At 36.5% G+C, this 23597-nt stretch overlaps 1 protein-coding gene across 1 annotated transcript; it reads right to left on the bottom strand.

Moving 5' to 3' along the window:
• Window positions 1-90: 90 nt before the first annotated feature.
• Window positions 91-22461, bottom strand: CALB1 (calbindin 1). Its single transcript, XM_003408382.4, has 11 exons — window positions 22132-22461; window positions 21531-21607; window positions 17651-17725; window positions 7979-8062; window positions 7809-7865; window positions 4507-4584; window positions 2103-2158; window positions 1975-2014; window positions 1802-1855; window positions 992-1063; window positions 91-474 (listed from the first exon to the last, which is right to left on the bottom strand). Exons 1-11 carry the CDS (start codon window positions 22208-22210, stop codon window positions 361-363), a joined length of 786 nt encoding a protein of 261 aa, XP_003408430.1. The 5' UTR covers window positions 22211-22461; the 3' UTR covers window positions 91-360.
• Window positions 22462-23597: the final 1136 nt, after the last annotated feature.

The raw sequence follows: 23597 nt of genomic DNA on the forward strand, positions 1-23597 counted from the left end.
ATAAGTGTGCATTTACACATCAAAGCCTAGAATTTTAGGAATTAATCCTGGTGAGTTTTTTTTAGGAAAGTCTTGTCCAGCTATATTTCTGAAAGCAAGAATATGTTAGATAATTATGTTTTAATTGGGTATATTGACTGGCTTAAGCACAGGCATTCTCCTTATCAGTCGTATAGTTACAAAAACTGTACATTACAAACAGTATAGAAACAAGCTGAAAAGAATGTGCCACACATCCTGGATAATTATCTATATGCAGTTAAATTTACAGATATAAAAGAAAATACAGCCTACTCCCTTATAATGCACAGTTATTTTTTAGATACAATGTACCGCTAGTAAGTGGTGGTGGTCACCCGACTAGTTGTCACCAGCACAGAGGATAAGAGCAAGGTCTGTTCGGTACAGCTTCCCTCCATCCGACAAAGCCATTATGCTCTTCTTGTATGTTGGGATATTATTAATATCTAGTTCCTGTATAGAGATAGACAGCATTGTAATCCAGTTAAATATGGAATTCAGTTCATCACTGTCAAGCTATAAAATGTGGGATGAAAACTGCTTATCACATCAATCCATTAAGAAAAGCTGGATTAAATTCTTATACAAATGTAGAATAATCATAAGATTCTTTTTTAATCTATTCGTGACAGTGACACTAGTTTAGGCTGTAGCAAATTGCTTTAAGAATTGAGATCTACTTTTGCTCCTCCGCTAATATGTCAGTAGATTTCCAGAATGGACGTTGCAGTTAACTCTGGACGGATCTGTAGAATTTGCTGAAGCACTGTCACAGTAACCGCCCCCCCCCCCCAAAAAAACCCAAACCTGTTGCCGTCAAGTCGATTCCGACTCATAGTGGCCCTGTAAGACAGTAGAACCACCCTATAGGGATTCCAAGCATCTGGTGGGTTTGAACTGCCAAACTTTTGGTCAGCAGCCATAGCTCTTAACCACTACACCACCAGGGTTTACACAGTAACCAAGTTACCTGTTTATTCTTCTCACACAGATCCTTCAGTAAAGCGTCTAATTCATTTTCATCTATGTATCCATTTCCATCCTGGGGGCAGAGAAATAAACCATACAATCAACACCATCCATAGTTATGGAACATGATGTAAAACGGAAATAATTGAAATCCTCAGAAAGCTTCCCCACTGAATATTTAGCAGATATTTTAACCTCTCGGGCCTTCAAAATAGTTGTTGTTGTTTGCTGTCCAGTTAATCCTGACTCATAGCAACCCCTTGTGTGCTCCATAGGCTTTTCAAGGATTTTCAAGGCTGTGACCTTTTGGAAGCAGATCGCCAGGCCTGGCTTCCGAGGTGCCTCTGGGTGGGTTCAAACCATCAAGTTTTGAACTAGTTGAGCGCTTAGCTGTTTCCACCACCCACGGACTTTAAATTTTTTACTGCTCTGAAATTCCAAAATAGATATGAGTTGTCTCTCCTTCAACACTTGTATTTGTAAGGTACATTTAACTTTTCAGCGTACTTCCACATTTAATACTTTACTCTGTGTTCACAGTATTGCCTCCTGTTGAGGTAAGTAATCATAAATATGTTCATATGACAGTGAGATTATCTGTGAGGTTCAGAGAGCAGATACATTGTGCTGGGGGATTTGAATCAAGTTTGTCTGATTTGGACTATACCATGAAACATTTCTTATGGAAAAGAATGAACTGGTAATATAATTTTAATATCCCGTGTTTCTTTTAACCTTGTGAATATTTCCTTAGTGAACATTTTCCAAATTTTTCTAAAGATTCAAATTGTAGATAAGAACAAAATTTTACCTGATCATATAACTCAAAAGCCTTATTGAATTCTTTCCCACACATTTTGATTCCCTAAAACACAGAAAAGGTTAAAATGCTATTATTATATTTAGTGTGCTTCCCTTAGTAAATCTACCATGTTCTAAGTTTTTAAGAAAAATAGCATTTATGGCAAAGAAACAGTTAAATACCTGAAACTTAAGAAGAAAATTCTCCTGCACTGGTAGTAACCTTTTGAGAGAAAAACATTATAGTTATACATTAGTCTTTTCACAAGGTCAGCTTATTGTAATGACGTTTGCATAGATCCTAAACTCACCTGGCCATCTCAGTTAATTCCAGCTTCCCATCATTATTTGAATCAAATAATTTCAGCTGAAAGACAGAAATTATTATTCTAGCCATTGCAGAATGATTACCAAGTACTTTTATAGATAGCAAACGTCTAGAAACTAGCATTTTTTTGGTTAACTTCCAATCTATAATTTGTGTCAATTGTCAAAGTCTATCACAATCATATAGAATAGTCAAAAATAACAGTGGCCTTAGCTAGGCTTCTAGAAGATCATCATTTATTATTTTTGTAACTCTATATGTGTGTCCAGAGTAAGAGTATATGGTACCCCCAGAAGCTCTCGAAACAATGGTTTGAAAAGAAATATTTGATGTCTTTCCCCTCCTTCAGAACATACGAGAGTACAAACAGAAGCAATAGGCACCTGACATGGATAAATCTTTACTGACTAGAACTTTTCAGCAGTTTTGAATTGCTTTCTTTTCCATTGCGTACTAGATTTTTTTTTTTACCTTCCTTTACACTTACATATACTTCGTGCACCAAGACACACTCAGACACAACGCACTGATACTCACATTTGAGAAGCAGTCACATTTTTAGAAAGTAGTAACTATTGCTATGTTATATATATATAAGTACTACATATAAAATAAATATGAATATTAAATATGTGAAAACATAGCATGTTTTTGTTTTTAGTGAAAGGACTGCGATCAGGGTCATGCTGGAAATAGGTTCACTGAGGCTTCTTTAGCAATAAAAGGATGCATATTCTGTGGTTTGAGATATCTGAAGAATTTTTTTGAAGGAGGCAGATATCTTCAGGGTCCTGTACTGACACAACATTTTATAATCCGTTGAACATAAATTCTAATATTGTCACACTATTTTCCAACATACTGTATAACTAGATCACAGAGTTTAGAGCCCATAGGGAAATATTTCCCCAAATATATATTTAAATTTTAATTAGTTCTTGATTAATTTTCTTCATGGATTTGAACTGGTTTATGACATTTAATCAGATATGCCAGGCCAATCCAACAGGGGGAAAACTCCCATCTGAGTGGTTTTTAAAAGCCTGCTTCAAATTTCTACCAGAAAAGGAGTCTTTACCTTAAATAGACGTCCCTTAAAATTGGAACAAAACAGAAAATTGATAAATGCAGGTTACTGTCCTTTACCTAAAAGTTACTCAGGGTTTAGATCTACCCATTGCAATCCATAGCAAGAAAGTCTCTCACCTTGTATGCTAACGCTATGAACAATAGCAATGTAATGAGGAATTAAAAGTGGCATTTCCTCACAATGAAAAGCTTTTTTATTGTTTTGAGACTAAATATTATTTCCACTTAATAATGAATATCATTGTATACTGAATAATGCAATAGTAAAGTTCTAGTGATTTTTTTGTTTTTCCTAAATAAAAGTAGGCTAAGAGGCCTCACTTACATCAAGTATAATCGAACTCTTTTATAAAATTGTTTCTCAAGGTAACTAAAAAGTCTAACTCCTTCATCAGTCTAATATACCACAGCGGCTTTTATGATACCTGGCTATGTTTTATTGGGTTATTTATTTAAATTCATAGGGTAAGAATTCATTGTACCTTCACAGTAGATATGTAGAAATATGCATTTATACATATTTGTATAAATATATGTATCCATTTGGATTATTTAAAACTTTGCCTTAATTTAAAAAAATAGACAAAACGATGCGAAAGTATTGTCCCATAAAATCGATCACTTTTGGCAAGGACTTTTTCTGGTACTCCTAATCCTGTAATCAATCAAAATGAGCAAACTTCACCTAACTGATGTGAATTAATTTCATGGATACTGAATTATTTCATCTAGAACCTCATTAATTTATTTGCTTATTCTCCACACATTAACTGCCTATATGTAAACTAGTTTTCTTGATTCTATTATCAATATCTACAACTGGTCTTGGTTATACTACTTACCATGTAAACAGGCTGGGTATATTTAGATTTCCTCACTGATAGCACTAACTCAATGAATAAAGTAGCTAGAAAGTCTCTTTTAACTCTGACAAAATCTGTGATTTCCTAAGCCATGATGAATACAGATTCAGAATCTCTATAATAAATGATTTTTAAAGATATAATTACACTGGCTTTTTAAGAAAAACAAGGTATCTTTTGATAGATAAAATTTACATAGCTCCAGGAGAAATACACGCTCTTTTGTCGAGCCTTAGAGCTCGTTCCTGCAGCACTCGGTGTCACATTTGGCTGGGATAAGCATCCTTAAGTATTTCATTTTTCAAATGAACTGGTACCTATGTATATGTGATGCCCACACCAGGGGTTATTACATCCTGTGTAGCCACAGGAGTTAACAAGAACAGAGTAGTATTTCATAATCTTTTGGCTAGTCTTTTTCAAGATCAGTCTTACCATGAGGTCTGTATACTCGGCTAATTTTGTATCATCAACAGTCTTGTTTGCTTTTTCTAGCAAGTCCTTTAGAAAGTTCTGTTAAGACAAAGAGCACTCAGATAAGTTTTGTCAATAATGTACAGTCTGCTTCCATTTCAGCATGCCTTGAAATGGAACATCGCAGGAACACAAAGAGAGACTCTTTTTTGAGGTAGAAGGGGTGAGGAGAGGATCTTAAAAGTGGGACTAAGCCATGCAGTCCTCTTGACATTCCAGCCATCAAACTGCCTTAGGCAGGTACAGATATTTACCTTTTATTGAGACCCGATCTGTCAATATCTGTCCTATATTTTATGGTTTCAATTAAAGGAGTATCTGGATTGCACATTGTTTAGGAATCTGAATAAAACCCTTTTGAATCAGTCAGCCCAATGGATGCACTTCTATGTAAAGAAATCTTGATGGGTGACTCTGCTACATGAAATATGAAGGCCATCCCTTTATATACCTTCATAATGTGTGTAAAAAAATATCGGTAAACCAGATGGAGAGCTACCTCTAATTTCAAATGTATTTTCTGCCCTCACAAGATGTATTTGCACATTGGTTGATAGCCAGTATAAAGCTCATTTCACAAGAGGGCTAGTTAGTTAGTTTTTAGGCTCAACCAGTCTGAAGCACCTTAGTGAGAATGCTTCAGGAGACTTTAAATGAAAACAGGGTGGCCAAGGATGATGCTATCTAATTCTTGAAGGAAATGTGAATCATATTAAAATAGAGATTAATGTGGGAAGAATGAAAAAAGATGATTATTAGTTTGACAGCTGGAGTGAAGGAGTGAGTTTAATTTTTTTTTATCAGAGAAATAAATTGAAAGCTTTAAAAAGGTTTGCCGTATAAAGGACAGTGCAAGTACTTAAGTTTATAATAGTCTTTGGTTTTCTCTAGTGATGCTCGTTTGAAACTCTGTTATTGTTTAGAAAATGAAGTTATGCAGTTATGGAAAACTGAGTAGATACCATACCCAGATACTATTGAAGAATTGGCTTCCTTTGGCTTTGCCTCAAATGTACCAGTTCTGTTGAGTTGAGCTGACTTCACTCTTTTCAATGAAGGAAACCTTTTTCTTAGTTTGATAAGTTTATTTTCACTTCAAACATTCCACTTCAAATCCAAAGTGAAGCATGGAAATTTCAAAGGAATCTTCTGGGAGTGAATTTTATTTTTGAGCCTTATGAGGCTGTTGTCAGAGATTAATTGGGTTAAAAAGCCTCATCGGAGACTAAAATGGTGGTCACAAAAATAGCCTGGGAGAAACCTCAGGACTCTGAGATTCAAAGTCGTGTCTGAGAGCAAGAGATGTTTTACTCTATTATACATCTTAAAATTAACTTTCTTGAAAGATCCATTAAAAAAGAATGCCAACTTATCTTTAAAATTCTCTAGGGAGGAGGACTTCTATTCAGAATCTCTTTCTGAGGATAAAATTTAGAACAAAGAAGGAGACCTTTAGAATATTTTGAGGTCAGTATTGGAAATGAGCTTAGGTTTTTATTATGAACTTGAAAAGACTAAAAAAACAAAAATTGGGTCCAATGGAATAAAAACACAATAGTTTCACTGTCACTCTTTCAGGTTGCGGAGGTGCAAGTTTGTGAAAGACATTATTTTGAGTAATTTCACATTTAGAATGCTTATATTTTAAAAAGGCTGCCGTTGAGTGTATTTTAGCAATTTTTAATGGTATAAATGTCCCAATTCCTTCTCTAAAATTCTGTAGGACTCCAACCATGTTGAACCATGTCTAGGAAACTATGTTTGATATTTATATTTCCCCACATAACAGCAAAAGAGGTGCTCTTGATGAATGAAGCTCGAATGCATTGGTGTTTAGGGGAAAAAAACACAACGTTATTAGCATATCAGGTGACCTAGGTCCAAATCTAGGTTCTTTTCCTAGGCAGCCATGGAATCTTGAAAAATTATCTATCTCGTTGAACTTCTGTTTCTCTGTATAATGGAACTGCTTGGCAAGTTTTTTTTGTGAAGATTCAATGTTAAAATGGCATTTCAAGCACTGAGTAATATGGCTGTCACACAGACAGTGCCCAATAAATATTCACTCTGTATTCTGAAGATAGAGAAAATAGGGCCTGAAGAGGTGAGAGAACCATGAGTTCATATTTCTGAAAAACTAGTAAATTACTGAGCTCACTAATAATTTATGGTGCCACATGTTTTACAAAACCTTTCACGTACAACATCTTACCTAAACTTCCCAGTAAACCTGAAAGGAAGGTATTGTTACTTCCGTTTTAAAGGAAAAAAATTAGGCTAGCTGATACAGGGATTTGCCCAGAGGTAAAACTTGATTTCAGGTCCTTTTACCTTTTCCTTCATCTCCTACTCCTCCCTCAGCACGTCCTCGGTAATCTGTGAGATATGAGTTGGAAATTCATTTCCTAAGTGGCAGTTTCTCAGAAGTTTGAGTATATTAGGATTTTGTCATTATCCCTGCTGTTGCACAGAATGTCTAGGGGCTTTGAAGGCAGACAAGCCTGGGTTTAAAAAATCACAGCCCTGTGTCTTACTTCTGTGTGGCCTTCGGTATATCACTTAACTTTTTTCAACCTTTTTTCCTCATTGAGGTAATACTAATTCCATAGAACTAATATGTAGATTAAAAAGATAATTTGTGTAAAGTACGTGGCTTAAATGGATATTCTTTCACTTTTTTCTTTGTCTTTCTTTTGAAAGGAAAATACTTATGTGTTTACCTCATAGACTATAATTTCAAATTTCAATGAAAAGGGATAACTCATTGGACTGAATATATAATTGTATCTACCAACATCTATCTAGAGCGTTGGTGGTGAAGCTGTTAAGAGCTCGGGCTGCTAACGAAAAGGTCACAGTTCAAATCCACCAGCCACTCCTTGGAAACCCTATGGGACAGTTCTATTCTGTCCTATAGGTCACTATGAGTCGGAATCGACTCGATGGTACACAGCTGTACAGTAACAACACACCTATCTGTCTGTCTGTCCATCTGCCTTTCTATCCATCTTAGAGAACAATTTATGTACATCATGGAAAATGCTAATTTACTGCATTGCTGAACAGAACTTCGAGAAGTACTCGAAGTCTCTTTTTTGATCTGGTACTTCATTAATGATGTGCAAGAGTGGGTGAAATTATGCCATTGCTCAACATTAGTTTCTTTTGTGGGAGGTTTTGAAAAAAGATATGAAGCCTTTAACAGTTCATATTTATATGTGAAAGGAGAAAAAAAAAAACAGCACAAGTTTTTATTTGCTTACCTTAAGCTCCTCGGTTTCTATGAAGCCACTGTGATCAGTATCATATTTTCTCCATGTCTGTAAGCAATTTTTGATAAGGAAAACCAACGTATTAAAAAAAAAAAGCCAACAATTTTCGTGTTTTAAGCAGCTTTCTGAGGGCCTCACTCAGTGACAGAGCTTTCTCATACCTTCATGAATTCCTCACAGGACTTGAGCTGCTGGCATCGAAAGAGCAGCAGGAAGTTTTCCTCAGTGGGTAATACATGAGCCAACTGGAAAAGATTTAAAAGGAGAAAGGTTGTTGACAGCAAATCTCTGGTTTCGCCTGCTGCTGAGTTTTTCTTTAACATGTTCTCTAGGAGCAGTTTCATTGCCTAGAGAATTAGGAGAGGAAGAATTTTAGTGTTGACTTTCTTTTTCTAGTAATTTGTTACTAGAAAGTGACATCATGTTTTTGAATGCCTGAGTGCTCAGCTCCCCCGTCAGTGAGATGGCTGTGGCACGTGTGCGCAGAGAGGGCCAGTCTGACACTTCTGGTCTGCTTACACACAGCAGATTTATCCATTTGCTTGACCCCTTCATCTGTTTGTTGTCTCTGATCAGGTCTCCCTGCAAGACAGCATACTTTGGAGCCATGAATTCCATGTGAGGTGGTAAGAAACTGTGAGAAACAGGAACGTAGGGGAAAGGAAGAAAGAAAACGAAGTGCATTCCCAGGTCTTAGGAGATGCAACAGAAGATAAACCAAACACAATTGTAAGATAGTAGAAAGAAAGGCAGAGAAGACAATTTACGATGAACAGTGGGAAATTTAACAGTAATAGGGAAAACCAGTTCTCGAAGAGTTCGCTTCCCCTAAAAGGACGTCCACAGTTTGAATCCAGGGCTTGGGTTTATTTTTTGATCTCTATTTCCCTGGCTCTCTGACATTTCCTCTTAGATCTCATTTTACACTTTTTTCTTTTTTTTTTTTGAGAAAAAATGTCTCTGGATCCCATTTTAAGACTAATATAATCTATCTATTGCAGTGTGGGGAGGTAGGGAGCTGGATTGATGGCCCCACCTCAGACGTGGGCTCTATTTCTGGCTCAGCTGCTAATTAGCTGTGATCCCCAGCAACTCCCTCAGCCATTTCTGGACTCCAGTACCCTACCCTCATCACTAAAATAAGGAGTTGAAATATTCAGACACCAATGTTTCTGAAATGCATTGGGTTCAAAACTCCTTTGAGAATCTGCTGAAATCAATCCATCTTCACCATTAAGGAATGTATGTACACACTGTATTGCATCTGATTTCCAGATACTGATGAATTCTCTGAGGCTCAGGCATGAACCCTTATCCCTGGGTTTTAGGTCAAGAACCTATGATTTTGATCAACCCTAAACCCAGTACAGGTCTAAAAGTTCTACCAAATTGTGGGAAAGAATCTTTCTCTTAATTTTTTGGAGGAAGTAGGGTAGGAATTTCATTCTTTGGTGTCCATTAAACACATTTAAGACTTAAGATAAAATGTATCATTCTCCCTTACCTGCAAGCAATCTCGTCTTCCTTATGCCTTTATAATATGTTCTTTAACTTATCTTGCTTTTAGATCTTTGAAACAATGTCTCAAATCAGAACCATTCAGTTTATAGGTGGTCCATGTGGGGGTGAGACTAGGCAAAGGGCCTAACATCTTATTAGGGTGTTTAGTATGATCCACTCAGAAAGCATTTTCTTATTTATCTTGAAATAAATATCACTAGTGTGGGTAGACGGTAATATACCCAAGAGGAGAAAATAGGGATTTAGAGTTTGCTAGTAATATTTTTTGTGTAATCAGCCTTTGATCTTTAAATAATTTACATCACTGCATCGTGTGTGTGTATGTGTTATCTGTGTTTCTTATCAAACTCAGGGTACACTTCTGTGACCTTTGAATTATTGAATCATAAAATTCTATAGCTCAGAAATAATTAAATTCAATGTAGTTCAGAGCCCAAGTTTTATAGGTGTGCAGGCTGAGATCTGAAGAGTTTGAGTGATTTGACTTCGCTAGTGGCTGACTTCAGTGATTACTATTTGCTGATTCTTAGTGAATTAAATCACCAACATGCTTATTGAAGAGAGTAATTGAATAGATTGTTTACTTCTTCACTCTTGGCCTGCCGATAATACATTTATTGGTAACTTTTACATGCTACAGCAAGATAGTATGGATATGATAGACTACATTTCCATGCATTGCAAGCAAGAGTTCCATCTTATAAAGACTCCTTTTCTCCTCACACTGTCAATGGGCTGTTTGTGGAAAGAAGCTATAAAAGATTTTCATTATTAAAATAATCAGATAGGTTTCTACTTGTTGCTAAGGAGAGGAAGGAAAGATGGAGGGAGGATGGTGGTGGGTGTGTTGGGCCTGGAGGGGTCTCTGGTAGAGGCAGAAGCAACCATCCTCCTGAAACTTTTTTGTAGACCCCCACTCTGACTATAGTAATACTTTCCGGAAATAGTTCAGGGGAATGTTTCTTTGAGGATTTCAAAGGAGGAAAAGAGGGAAGAATGAGTGACTCAAGAAGGGCGAGGATGTTAAAAAGAAAGAAAAAAAGGGGGTGGGGAGCAAAGAGGGAAGAAAAAGAAAGCACATATCTCAAAGAGGGAAAAAATATATACAGTATGTCAGAGGAAGACATTTCACAGAGTAGATTGAACTGGATGGTAAGGGTACATGTTGGATGGTTCTGCGTAACAGAGTGCTGGCCATGTTCTATCAGGATTGTATAGTAGCATAAGCATTTGTTTAAGGAACGGGAAATAACCAATACCAATGCTTCCTTTATTTATTCATATGTAACTTGCCAGATACCACCTTAAGTTTTTGGAAGGGCTCTCCCCATAGACCATCCATTGCAGGAGGGCAGAGAACGTTCCTTGTCTGCATCCTCTGAATGTCCGGTGTGCTGCCCAGCATAGTACGTGCCTGACTTGAATACTTGCAGATTGGTTAATAATTTTCCTTCATTAAAAATACCTACTAAGCCTGGTTTTTAATGAGTAATTTTTTACTTTCTACATTGTTTGAACTTTTGTAATCGATGTGTGGCTTGTGCAAAAAAAGGTCATTTTTCTTTAAAAAATCCTACTTATTCAAATTCACTGTTAATGAAAACATAAAAAAAAAAATCAATAAAAGAACGAGCTAGTAAGAAATGGCCAAATGTAATGTTAGGTGAATTTTAATTATCTTTGTCTCACAAATTAAAGTTCATGTCACTCACAAGAAGTTCAGAGGTCCATGAAATGGACAAATATAGGGATGGTACAATTGCTCTTCATGTCTAGTATAAATGTATGTTTCTTTGCCCATAATATTAGGGTGCCACCTGGCATTACTCTTAACAAAAAATACAGATTATATCTGCATGCAACATATTTAATCTGCTTTGATTTCATTAAACTGTTAATGTTAAACTGAGCACAGAACCATTTATTTTAAAGATATTAGAAATCAGTCTTAAACATGCAAAAGATTATTAAAAAACAAACTAAGCATTAAGAAAAGCAATGAACTCATACGGATAGAATGCAGCTATAGCGAATGTAAAGAAATCATCTATTTTAAGGTCACATTGTGGTGATCCCGTGTTGTCTGTAGATCCATCCGTCGATGCCTAAGGATTAACATTCAAATTTCAGAGCTGAACATAATAACCCTCCAGCTACAAAGCCTAATACTACGTAAACAAAGTGCCAAAGACCTTTCACAGAAAGTGTTAAGTAGAGCTGCTTTATTCTCAGATTTGCTAAGTAGCTGCTGTTCATAGAAGTATCGAGCACAGGCTGTTCCAAGATTATTGATAATTTCTTAATCCTTGGGCTGCCTTCCTGCTCTTTTATAAACCCCCAAAACTTTTTGATAGATTGGAGAAAAGAGAGAATATCAAGGGAATGAGTGGAAGGCAGATAGGTGTGGTCACAAGGAGATTTCTTCTCAGTTTCACGTTTGAGAACTGGTTGCTTGTCACTGGGAGTGGGAAAGCAAAACTTTCTACTTGGCTGTCTCCCCTACTAATCTTTTATGCAACTTGAGAAATGGGTCTGTATCTTATTTACTGTTTCTTTGCCCAGCACCTGTAAATATTTTACTGAACCAATGAATGAAGACAATTGTCCAATTTATCCAATGTTCAACATAGGCTGCAAAGAAGTAGAAGTAAATTTCCTTAGGAGATACAGTAAAACCTGCAAAAGCCAGAATCTGTGTAAGGCAGAAACCTATCAGAGAAGGAAAACTCAAATATTTTCCACTAAAACGAGTGACAGAAAAGTGGTAAGACTGCATCCTGTCAAAGGTGGAAAACTTACAAGACTCAGAAAAACAAGACAGTCCCGTTGAGTTCCCGCCCTCACAGGTTTCACTAGAATTAAAAAAAGCTATTACTGAGCTGTGGATAGAAGTTGGGGTGGACACTGTGATGTGCCACCCAGAGCTCCCTTCTGGTGCTGGGCATGTTGCTGTCAAACAACCCTCAGCCGTCAGCCCCCTTTGGGGATTGTATGGGCTGAGGAGAGCTGTGTGCCCAAGGAGGCTGCGTCCATGACTGATCCACAGGGGGATATAAAAGCCCAACTCTCTTGCTCAAAACTTGGGGCATCTCTGAAGGGTCATCTCAGCTTCAGGGCTCACTGTAGGGTCAGCTGAGGCTTCTGTTGAGACTGTACCATAGCTCAACTTCTCCCTCTGTCCAGTCCTGCCCTCTTCCTTTACCTTCCACAGGTATTGATCCCAAGAGCACCTCCTGATAAACCTCCTGGTGCTAACTGTTAACTTAGAATTTGCTTCCCAGGAAACTCAATGGGTGACAAGTGGCTTAACATCTTTCTTCTATTACTAGTCATAACATGGAACCCTTGACTTATGTTTTGGAATAGGTTGAAATCCCTTACTATGGCTCACTTGGCTGAGATTCAGAACCTACTAAATATAAGACAGTGTGCTGAATACTGAGGATTCACAGTCACTGCTAGTTAAGAACCTCACTGGGAGGCAGACGAGTAAGCAGATGGTTTCAAAGATAGAATGATTAGGCTAAGTCCTAGGTGCAAGGAGAGTATACATGAAGGTCAACTTTACTAGAGACATGGATGACTGGAATAGCCATCTATGTCTCTAGTAAAAGAGTGGACGTGAGCCATAATTCCTATGATGGTACACATAAACCTCCTTCAACATATTTTAGCAAAGTATTCACTTTTTTAAAATAAAAAATCAGAATTTTTCCCATCCTATTTTTAGGAAAATGTGAGTTCAGGGAATTTGTTGTTGTTGTGTGCTGTGAATTCAATTCTGACTGACAGTGACCCTATCTAACAGAGTAGAACTGCCCCATAGGGTTTCCTGGGCTGTAATCTATATGAGAGCTGATAACCAGGTCTTTCCTCCCACAGAGCCACTAGTAGGTTCGAATCATTGACCTTCCAGTTATATAGAAGGCAAATAATCTTCTCCTATAAATTTAAGACTAATTGAATTTAATAACTTGAATTTGACAAATTATATAAGAAGTGGGAAAAGTCTTGCCATTCAGAAGAATGGTATAAATTTTCCAATGTGTTATTTTTATTTTTAATAATAATAGCAAGTACATTTATTGAGTTTTTACAGTGTGCCTGGGGTTCACCTATTTGCTTGTCAGTGTTATCTCATTTGATCTTGATACTCATAACAACCTTGTGAAGGTAATGTATTGTCATTCCTGTTCACAGCCGATAAAACAGGCTCAGAGGTAAATGGCCTCTTATCACAGAGCTTGTAGTGTGAGCCAGATTTGAAGTCAAATATCCTGCCTTTCATGTTTTTGGGACTCTCATCCCTTACCTCCATCACCCTTCAATAAAATCTTCCATTGAAAAAGTTTCCCTAATAAATCTTTACAAAATCTCTCTCCAGGGCAAAGTCTTCAATCAGATATCATTGTCAGACATCTTCCCAAATTCTGAGGTGGAAAAGTAGTCCGCAGGGAAAAATGACACATACCATGGCTAAACTCATATTCTCAAACATACTGTGGAAGAAGGAGGGAAAGGCTTGTGAAATGCCTGCTTCCCTGGGAGGGTTGTTACAGTTTTAGGATTAAAATAGATTTTAGATCTATTTTTTTCAGTGGATGCACTGACCTGGACAAATCCAAACAATGATACTGGGTGAGGGGGTGGTAGGTTCCCACACATAGCCTAAAGGATCAGGTGGAGGCTTACAGATTCGACATCCAGCTGAGGGAAATATCTATACTAATGTGAGCATCAGGGAAGAAAATTCTCTTACCTGTTATATCATTCAGTTTTCATCTTTAATTATTTTAATCGGCCTTCTCTGATGTGGAGCATAAGTCTGAATACATTTAGAAGCTTTTTGACTGTCATGGTATTTGTTAAATTATCTCAAAATTTCAGTGCTCCTATTTTGAGTCCATATTAACGATCTCTTTATTACAGAATTGGATTTGTGTGAATTTTTAAGTCCCTTTAAAGACATGAAATTATAAAGTTCCTAAGAAAGCACATCTGTATATTACCCTTCCCTTTGCATATTTCTCGGTGGCCAGTGTTGGAACATGTCAGTCACCTTCATTAACCACCATATTTTCCAATCTTTCAAACAATGTATTTCAATCACAGCCAGATTGTTTTGGGCTGTTCCATCAGGAAAGCAGACTGCATGACCATCACTGGGTCGACTTTCACTGGGTTTGGTTGAGCCCATGAGCACTTGTCCTAAGTGGGCCTAGCATATAAACCAATCCAATCTCTCTTTTCCCTTCGAAACCAAAGTTATGGTGTGGTTGACATGAGGAGGTAGATCATTACAAATTTTGGAAAACAGAGTTTTCTGTCACTTCACAGCTGCTTGGGGGCTGTGTGCTTGTGTCTAATGTTATATATAGGGTTTCTCAGAAGTGAGCATATATCAGTTTGGAAAAGCAAAGATAAACTTACTTTATCCCAACCAGTGACACTCAACGTCAAGTGTAAGTTCAGGCATTTTCTCTTCTCCATTTCTTCGTTTTCTACACCTGTTCTGTAACATTCTTCTTCTTTTTTTTTTCCTCCACTACTTTTCAGAAATCTTTGCTAGCTCTCTTCACTCCTATTTAACTGCCTTAGTTCTACTCTGTCCTATAGGGTCGCTATGAGTTGGAATCAACTAGATGTCAACTTTTTTTGGGGTGGGGGGGCGGTGTTTAGACTGAACCAACTTGCATCTGAACTACTGCAGCGATCTCCTCCTTATTCTTCAGCTCTCCAGTTCTCTCCTCTCCAGCTGATCCCCATGTTTATCCCTCTATGGGCTGATAACAGACGTTAATGAAAAGAGCTCTGTAATCAGACTCAGATCTCGGTTTATATATAGATTTTGCCACTCCCTGTTAGTGGACCTGCGACAAATCGTTCGACCATTCTGGCTTTCGGTTTCTTCGTCTTTAAAGTGAGGTCTTCTGGCTAATTCTTCTTAAGTGTTCTGTCTAGCAGAAACTTCCAGTTCCTGGAACACTAAAACCCTCCCATCGATTCTCATGTGCCTCACACCTCTCCCTCCAAACTCTTTCTATTTCAGCAGATCTGAAAAGTCCTGCCCAAATTGTCTCAAGTGTTTTTGGCCAAATAACTTCTATGGGCTTTGTGCATCCTTATTCAAGCAGACTAAACTAAACCCTTGGCATAAGTAGTCAAACAACTGAAGCTTGAAAATCTTTTCTTTTAATGTGGAACATGCACATCTTATTTCTTATTTACAAAAATAAAGGCAGAGTAGTTTAGAAGAACATGACTGGCTTCCGACTGTCCCAACATTTCTTTATTTATTTTCTCTGACCTTAGGCAAATCGAGGCCTCAGTTTCCTCATCTATAAAATAGATGCTCATTTAGTATTTACATTTATTTTATTGTTCTGAGGATCAAATGAGATAATGTATTTGGAAAACTTTTTAAATTATGTAACACGGTACAAAAGTAAATTATTTTCTTATTGTGATAAAGTCCCTCGATTCTTCAATTCGACTTTCATTAATTTCTTCATCCTCTCCTCTTACCTGTCGTTCTCTAGCTTTCTTCACATAGAAAACCTTTCTTTCCTATGACAGATTTTCTTTTCAAACTTCTCGGGAAGTTTCTTTCATCAGGCCTTCAAGAGAAGGCATTTGTTAAGCAAATTCTGGCCTCTCATTCAAATTAGACCTCAAATCATTTTATAAATAAACGTTCATGAAATATTGTACTATATCAAATGTAGTAAAACCTGGATTCAAACAGGCCTATCAATCTTGTCCTTTAAGAAGGTAAAATCCATGTGAATCAGATCTCTGCTTTTTATATTGTCGCACAACCTACGATTGTTGGAGAAATGAAGTAGGATTAAGTAACCAAGTTCACTGGAATCTTTCAAGTTGAAATACATTAAATGTAGGATGACAGCCATCTTCCTCTATTAGAATTATAAAGTATGCAAAACTCTGAAATAGCCACATCTATAATTTCACTGAGTTTAGATTTTCCAACTCGTTTTGAATAGTTAGACTTACCTTATATCATTTATGGTCATTTTAAAGTTATTTTCTTTAATGATTTCATAGCTTGATTAGTTAGCATCTATGTTAATCTGTAAGTCCCATTGCTATTAATTTATCCATTTATATAGTAATGAACTAGCATAGGCAAAGGGGAAAGTGTATACTCCAGGGAAGAAATTTAATTACAAGGATAATAATAGTACGTCTTTCCGTAGCTCTATTTGTAGTAAAAAAAAAAAAAAGTAGCTGCTTAAAAATAAGTGTAGTTCACAGTGGCATCACAGGTGTCCTATAAGACTGATTATTTGAAAATCAGGTTAGTTCTCTGAATTAAAGGTAAATTGTGATGAGATGTTATTGACAGCAAGAATACTTCACAATCTAATACACTGAGAACACTCTATTAAGAACATAATTATGCCTGTGATTTGGCATATTTTAAAATATGACCCTATTAATTTTTCTGCACAAAGCTTTCCCCTCATTTTCTCTCGTAAGTGATAGAGATAAAGTAGTTGAAGTACCAGAGTTTGAAAAAGGAGAAGTAAGGGAATCAAGAGTTTGTTCCCAAATCTGAGAATGCAGTAGGAGAAAGGAGGCATAATCAGTGTTGCTTCCATGAATCACAAACAAAAGGAAGTTGTTCTCCCTACGAAAAGTCAATGTCAAAAGATAAGATCTGACACCCACCGTTTTTACTTTGCATGACTCAGAAGAAATCTGTGCCTATAACAGATCATAAAACATTCCCTCACTTTAGTGAAGTTCTTGTGTTTTCAGTAAGGCCAACTGCCAATCTAAAATAGAATTTTTGAAACCAGAGCTCGGTTTTTGCCATGACGTTGTCATAGGAATTGTATATATTTTGTACATATTTTAGTTTCTATTTAACAGAAAGCTGTGTTATTAACTGATAAGAAATACCAATTAACCATGTGCTTGGTTGGGTGTTTTACTTAAATAAGGCTGGGTAATGCAATGGGATGAACGCTAATCCAGAAATTGAGAACTTGGGCTTCTAACTGCACCCGTGACAGCAAACAGCTGCATCACCAGAAGCAAACCATTTCACTTCTCTGGATCTCAGTTTTTTAACGCACTAAATTTAGACTATGGACTAGGCAAACTCTTAGGTCCCTTTTATTTCTAAACATTTTTTATTTTATATTTCTGAACAGAAGGTAACATGCTATTTAGAGAAAACAAGCCTCTCTGAATGGTCCTTGTCCTATCATGTTTGAGCTGGTACAACTACCGAATGAAGCTCGCTTATCAAAATTATATTTCAGAAAAATGTGTAAGTTTCTTACCTCTACAATTCCTATTTTTCCGTCATCTCTTTGCCCATATTGATCCACAAAAGTCTTCATTTCAGGTGATAACTCCTAAAATGATATAAAAATAGGTAAGAAGCTTATAAAACAAAACAAGAAATACCCAATTATGCTTTTGAAGGTATTAATAAGTTATGGAAAAAAAATCTGGAATTGGAACCATTCAGAATTATACACACCGAAGAACTATTCTCATGAAAATTAAGGACATAACTGCTACACAGTAGTTATGATTTCAAAGAGTTGTGGTTATCATTTTTAAATCAATCACTATTATTTAAACTTCTATTATTAGTTTTGAAAATGTGCTGTCTTTTGAAAATGTAGTCAGAATTATTCTATTCATAACCTTTAGTAAATTTAAATATAATGATCACTGTTAATATACTTTAAACATTGCTTTCTTCAATAAAGATTCTTTTATATTGCTGCGCTATCTTTTCCAATGATGTTTTCCTGATACTACTGTAATATTTCATCCATGGAAGGTAATACTATGTGTTTTCAGTTTGGACCGGTGAAAAGTACACATGTTGAAGAGTGACTCTGTAAGCAAAGAATGTATTTAGCATTGAAGAGGCATTAATTGATTAAGCTAAAAAAATTAAATATCAGAAAGATATGTCAGATAACAACTTGACCCATTTGCATTTTCATCAGAGTCAGACGGTATCAATGACCTTCTTTTAGTCCACTGATCATACATGCTTAAGATCTTTGTTACCAAGAGTAATTTAGTGAGCAGTTTTCAAGTTTTGCATTGTTGCCTTTTTTCTGAGATGATGTTCTCCCTCTCATGTATTTTAGTAAAATAAGACGTGTTTAGGAGTGACAAAGTTAATACTTTCTTCTCATTTGGCTTGTTTTTTCATCTCTTCCATTGCTTATATAATCCCTTCACATACTGACAGATCAGAGAGCTACGAATTGTCAACTAGTGATCTGAACATAGAACTAATATTCAGGAAGTTAAATTTTTACCCTTGGGTCTCCATGTTGCATTATCTGAAACCTATTATTTAAAATAGGTCAGCCCTTACTAATGTCCTACTCTACGTCCTTGGGAAAGTAAATTAAGGTCTCAGTTTTCATCATTAGTAAGAAGATGATATTATCTACTACATAGACTTACTCTAGGGATAGATAGGTTGATATAATTTAAGGGCTATGTTGAGCCTAAATATCATTACTACTGGTACTATAAAATCCTTTTTGTTGCAATGTAAATGTCTTTAGGAGAATTAAGGTAACAAATAGTAACAAAGCTTTTTAATTATAATGTATATTTAAAAAAAACTCATCTACTATTGATAAATTGTAATTTGCATTTATTAAATTGCATTACAGGAAAATTCTAAGAAAACAAGTTCCCTCCCCAGTGGCACTGTCCATTCCTATTTTTTTTACACATACCTCAAAGTAACAGAAAACCAAGCATTTATTCTTAAATCTGGAGGATTGTGTAATACCACTAGTATAACCAATAGACTTGACATTTAGTTTGTGAAATTCTGTGTGAAAATTATGTGCAAATCTATGTCTCCAACAAAACCATGTAAAAGATGTAATAATAAATGAAGCTTTATCAAAAATAAATGCAAATTTAAAGACTAAGTGTCACGCTTAGTGTAAATGGTAGTTTTTGAAAATCTATTGGGTTGTTGAGTTTCATTAATGTTATATTCACTTATATTTGAGTGAAAAATATGAAATTTCACATTATTAATATGAGGAGCCAAATAAATTTTCCATTGATACAGTGAAATTTCTTATCATATAGCAGGAAATGTTAAGAACTCTGTTTTATAGATTCAACCTTTGGGTTAAAAAAAAAATAGAAGGAATACATAAAAGTAGGTTTAATGCAATGGTTTTGGTAGTATAGTGAAAGACGTCTGCTGGATGAATCTCTCAATCCAGATATTGATTTAGATTTTAACTATTCCACGCCTGTATACATAATCCAGAGAAATAATCAGAAATTAAAGTTTTAACCAACTTGATGTAACTCTTTACCTGTGTACAAGTTTGGTATTATTGGGTTATAATCTAAAAATTGGAGTTTCAAATATTCCAAAATTGAGCCTAGACAACAGAAAACAGTAATTAAGCTCTAAACTCTTTAAAACTCCAATCTACAGACATTATTTACAAAAAGGTATAAATGTTAAAATGAGAGAAGAAAAAAATCTGCAAAATTCTGTTTTAAGTATTTAAATTCCTAAGATGGAAAAAATCTCAATATTAAAATTACTTCTAGAAGAATTAAAGTATAATCATTTAGCAGCTGGAAGCATGTTCCCAGGTTTTAATTCTAAATTTTATGGGAAATGAGACTTTTTCAACAAAATTCTTTAAACATATTTTTAAATGAAGAAGAGAATTGCTTTGTTTTATTGCCCAAAGAGACAATGAATTACAATGATAGTATTGCATGAGTTTATTTACATGGTACTATTTTTATGTGTAGTGGGAGAAGGATGTTGAGAGAGTAAGAAATAGAATATAAACACTTTCTATTTTACTTGATCCTACTGGAGTAGATTTTTAGGTTTACAGTGTATAATATTAAATCTGAATAAAGCAATCCCTAGAGAACTGTTTGGTTTTATATCAATTCGGTCAATGATTTTAGCAACTGATAGTTTAGTAATGTGTTATAATACATTTAGAGCCCTCTGGGATCCCTTCGAAAATGTTGTACAGAGATGCATATTATACAATTTTCAACTTAGATACAACAAAAAGGTAATTCTATTAGCAAATTATATATATATAACTCAATGCTAAAATTGATGCCGTATTAAAGAATCTCATGCACACACATTTTCCTTTTAAGAGATATATATTCACTCCTCTTCTGTAATGTAAAATCTCTAACCAGAGTCAGAAAGCTGAAAGCCATTAGCACTTAACCAGCCCAAACCCGACTTTGCCTTCTGAAAGACAGCCTTACATAAAAAAAAAAAAAAAACAACCCAGTAATCAGTAGAATTCTTAACCTATTTTCCTCTACACAACTTTTTCACCTATGTTTAAAGTTGATCATATTTTACTTGTATGCTGACAACATCTTTCCTTAACAGGTAAATTTATTCCCAAAGGAAGCCATTCATAATTAATAAGAATAATCATTTGCTTAACTAACTAATGATATAAATCACAAATATAGCTTATATTGCTTCCCATCAGAATATCATTTTGCTTTTAAAAAATATATGAAATTTAAAAAATTTTACTTCTTATATCTCTAACTTCTGGGTTTCTCTCCTTCCACAGAATTGAAAACCTTTTCTTGCTAAATTCTTGTTCATTATTATGTTGCAAGTTGTCTAACTAATCTTCAGTGAGAAGGGCTAAGACAGGACATTTGCTCATTTCATCGACATCACAGAAATAATAATTGTCAAGACAACAGAGCTCCATAACGCGCAGATTTGTTTCCTGACCACCAAGGGGCAGAAATGTATTTCTACCCCCTCACTTCTCACACAAAAGAGAAGTTAAAAATTATCTAATAAACTCAGTGGCAGAAGTGATGACCTGCTAAAGGATCTCACACACCCACACTTTCCTTTTAAGAGCTATTTAAGAAAGTACAAGTATAGAACACAGATTTTAAAAGCTCTGGTTTCAGAGTGTAAGGTATTTCCCTTTAGGAAATCTCTCTCCCCCTCTTTCCCTCCCTCTCTTTCCCCGTACCAATTTAGAAGGACGCTCTTTCTCCCCTATCTCAGTCGATAAAAGTTTACATTCCCCGACAGCCACTTGGCTCGCTGGCTTTTTATGAAAACGGAAGAATGCTTATTATTTTATGATCGGAGGTCTTTTTCCTCTTTCCCAAACTTGAACCTACCAATCCAGCCTTCTTCCGCGCCTGCTGCAGCTCCTGGATCAAGTTCTGCAGTTCCTTTCCTTCCAGGTAACCACTTCCTGCAAAGACAAAGAGGCACCCAGGTGTCATACATCTCATTCCGAGTTTCTTCCCTGTTCGCTTTCCAGGACAACTGTTTTCCTGGCGATTCGAGGGGCTCTGTCTTGCCCAGACATTCGTGAAAGTCGGTATTAACCTGCAAAGGTACAGATGCGGCAACGCTCCCCTGTCAAGGTGTAGAACTATAGATCCACTGAGGGCAAAGGAAGACGTTGGGGTTCTGAACGCAGCCAGGGAAACTCTGGGGGGCAGGTGCCCCCATTCCTGGCTTTTGTGCTCCATCTGTCCCCATTTACCTTTACCATTTCTAGAAACAAAAGTTAAAGGTTTTGGGATTACACAGAGGCGATACAAACTTTTAGTTTGATGGTTTGGCGGATAGCCGGGAGATAAAATTGGGAGGAGGGGGTAAGAAACGAAGAGGAAAAAAAAAAAAAAAGGGAGAGGGATCGGATAAAGGGATCAAGAAAGGGGAAAGGGTAGGAAACGGATCTTGAAACAGTTAAAAAGATAAGATAATCACCGTCAGCGTCGAAATGAAGCCAGATCTCGAAAAACTGTGAGGCAGAGATCAGGGGTGATTGCAGGTGGGATTCTGCCATTGTACAGCGGGGTGTGTGTCTGCGTGTGCGAGTGAGTCCGCGCGAGTGTGGAGTGAGCGAGAACCTGAGTGTGTGTGTGAGGCTGGGCTGCCAAGGAAGACTTGGGCGCGAGAGCCGCTGGGCGCTGTCCTTGGTGCTGCTCAGCTCAGGCGTTCCTCCGGAGTTGTCTCTCCACACTCGGCACCCAGTTCTCCGTATTTATCCCGACGGCCCCCAGCCGGGCCACGCCTCCTCCTGCCTCCCATTCCTCACTCCCCGCCTCTTGCTCGCACCAGCCTTCCTCCCCTCCCTTCTGGTTTTCTCCTTTCCTCCCGGGAAAGCTAGCCAGAATAGGAGTTTTGTAGTGCAGGAAGCAGCAGGTGGTGCGAGACCCTTTTCCCAAAGAGTGAATGCTGAAAACAGGGGCTCTTTTCCCCTCAGATACTCCTAGTAAAGAAAGAATCTTATTCCTAAATATTATCGTAAAATAACGTATCTGGAAAGATTCTGCATGTCAGATGGAAGAGGAAAGTTAATGATGGGAAGAACCATATATGTGATGATTGTGTGTGTGTGTGTGTGTGTGTGTGTGTGTGTTTAGAAAGAGAGAGAGAGTTCTCCAGGACTCTGGTATTTGAACAAAGTCAGGTGAAAGCTTGGCAAAGATTCTATTAATTTGGTTAATCTTAGTAATGGGTTTATTGATATTGATAACCATCTTTTTTGTGCTTGTGAATGTCATTATGTTGGTGTTCCTTAAGTGGTTTATATGAACTAGTCTTTACAACATAAGAAGGCAAGATTATTAAAATGGGATGATAGAATTAAATTATAAAACCTTAAAATGTTAAAGAAGGAGGCAGTCTTGAAGACTAATTTCTAAACCTCCTTTGAATTCAGAAAGAGTGAACAAACTAAAGCAAAGAGAAACCAAGGATGTGGTCCAAGTTCACACCTAGGTGAGTTAGTGACCCAGCCATTGCCCCATTCAGTGGTCTCGACACACACACCTCATAACTTCTCCTTCTTTCTATGGCAAGTAATCTCTTTTTGGAAATTTTTCAGAAACTGGATGTCACCTACAGAGTTAGAAAAACTATCTCCCATGGGTCGGAATTGACCCAACGGCAGTGGGTTTGGTTTTGGTTTTAAGCAAATATATACGTTGTGTATTTTTATATAATACACGATATATCTTAGATTATTATTTGCATACATACTATTAAAGTATTTGGTTTTGAATCTTTTGAAACCTTGAGGTCTACTAATATTCGAGGCCCAAATATTACAATGGTACAAAAGCAAAATGTAAGAATAAGAGAAAATCCAAATACAGCCAATATAGATTTAAAGTGAATTCATCAACATCTTTTTTTTTTTTTTTTAACATGTGTAATTGAGTTTGAGA

The sequence above is a fragment of the Loxodonta africana genome, chromosome 14 (genome assembly GCF_030014295.1).
Source record: "Loxodonta africana isolate mLoxAfr1 chromosome 14, mLoxAfr1.hap2, whole genome shotgun sequence".
NCBI lineage: Eukaryota > Metazoa > Chordata > Mammalia > Proboscidea > Elephantidae > Loxodonta > Loxodonta africana.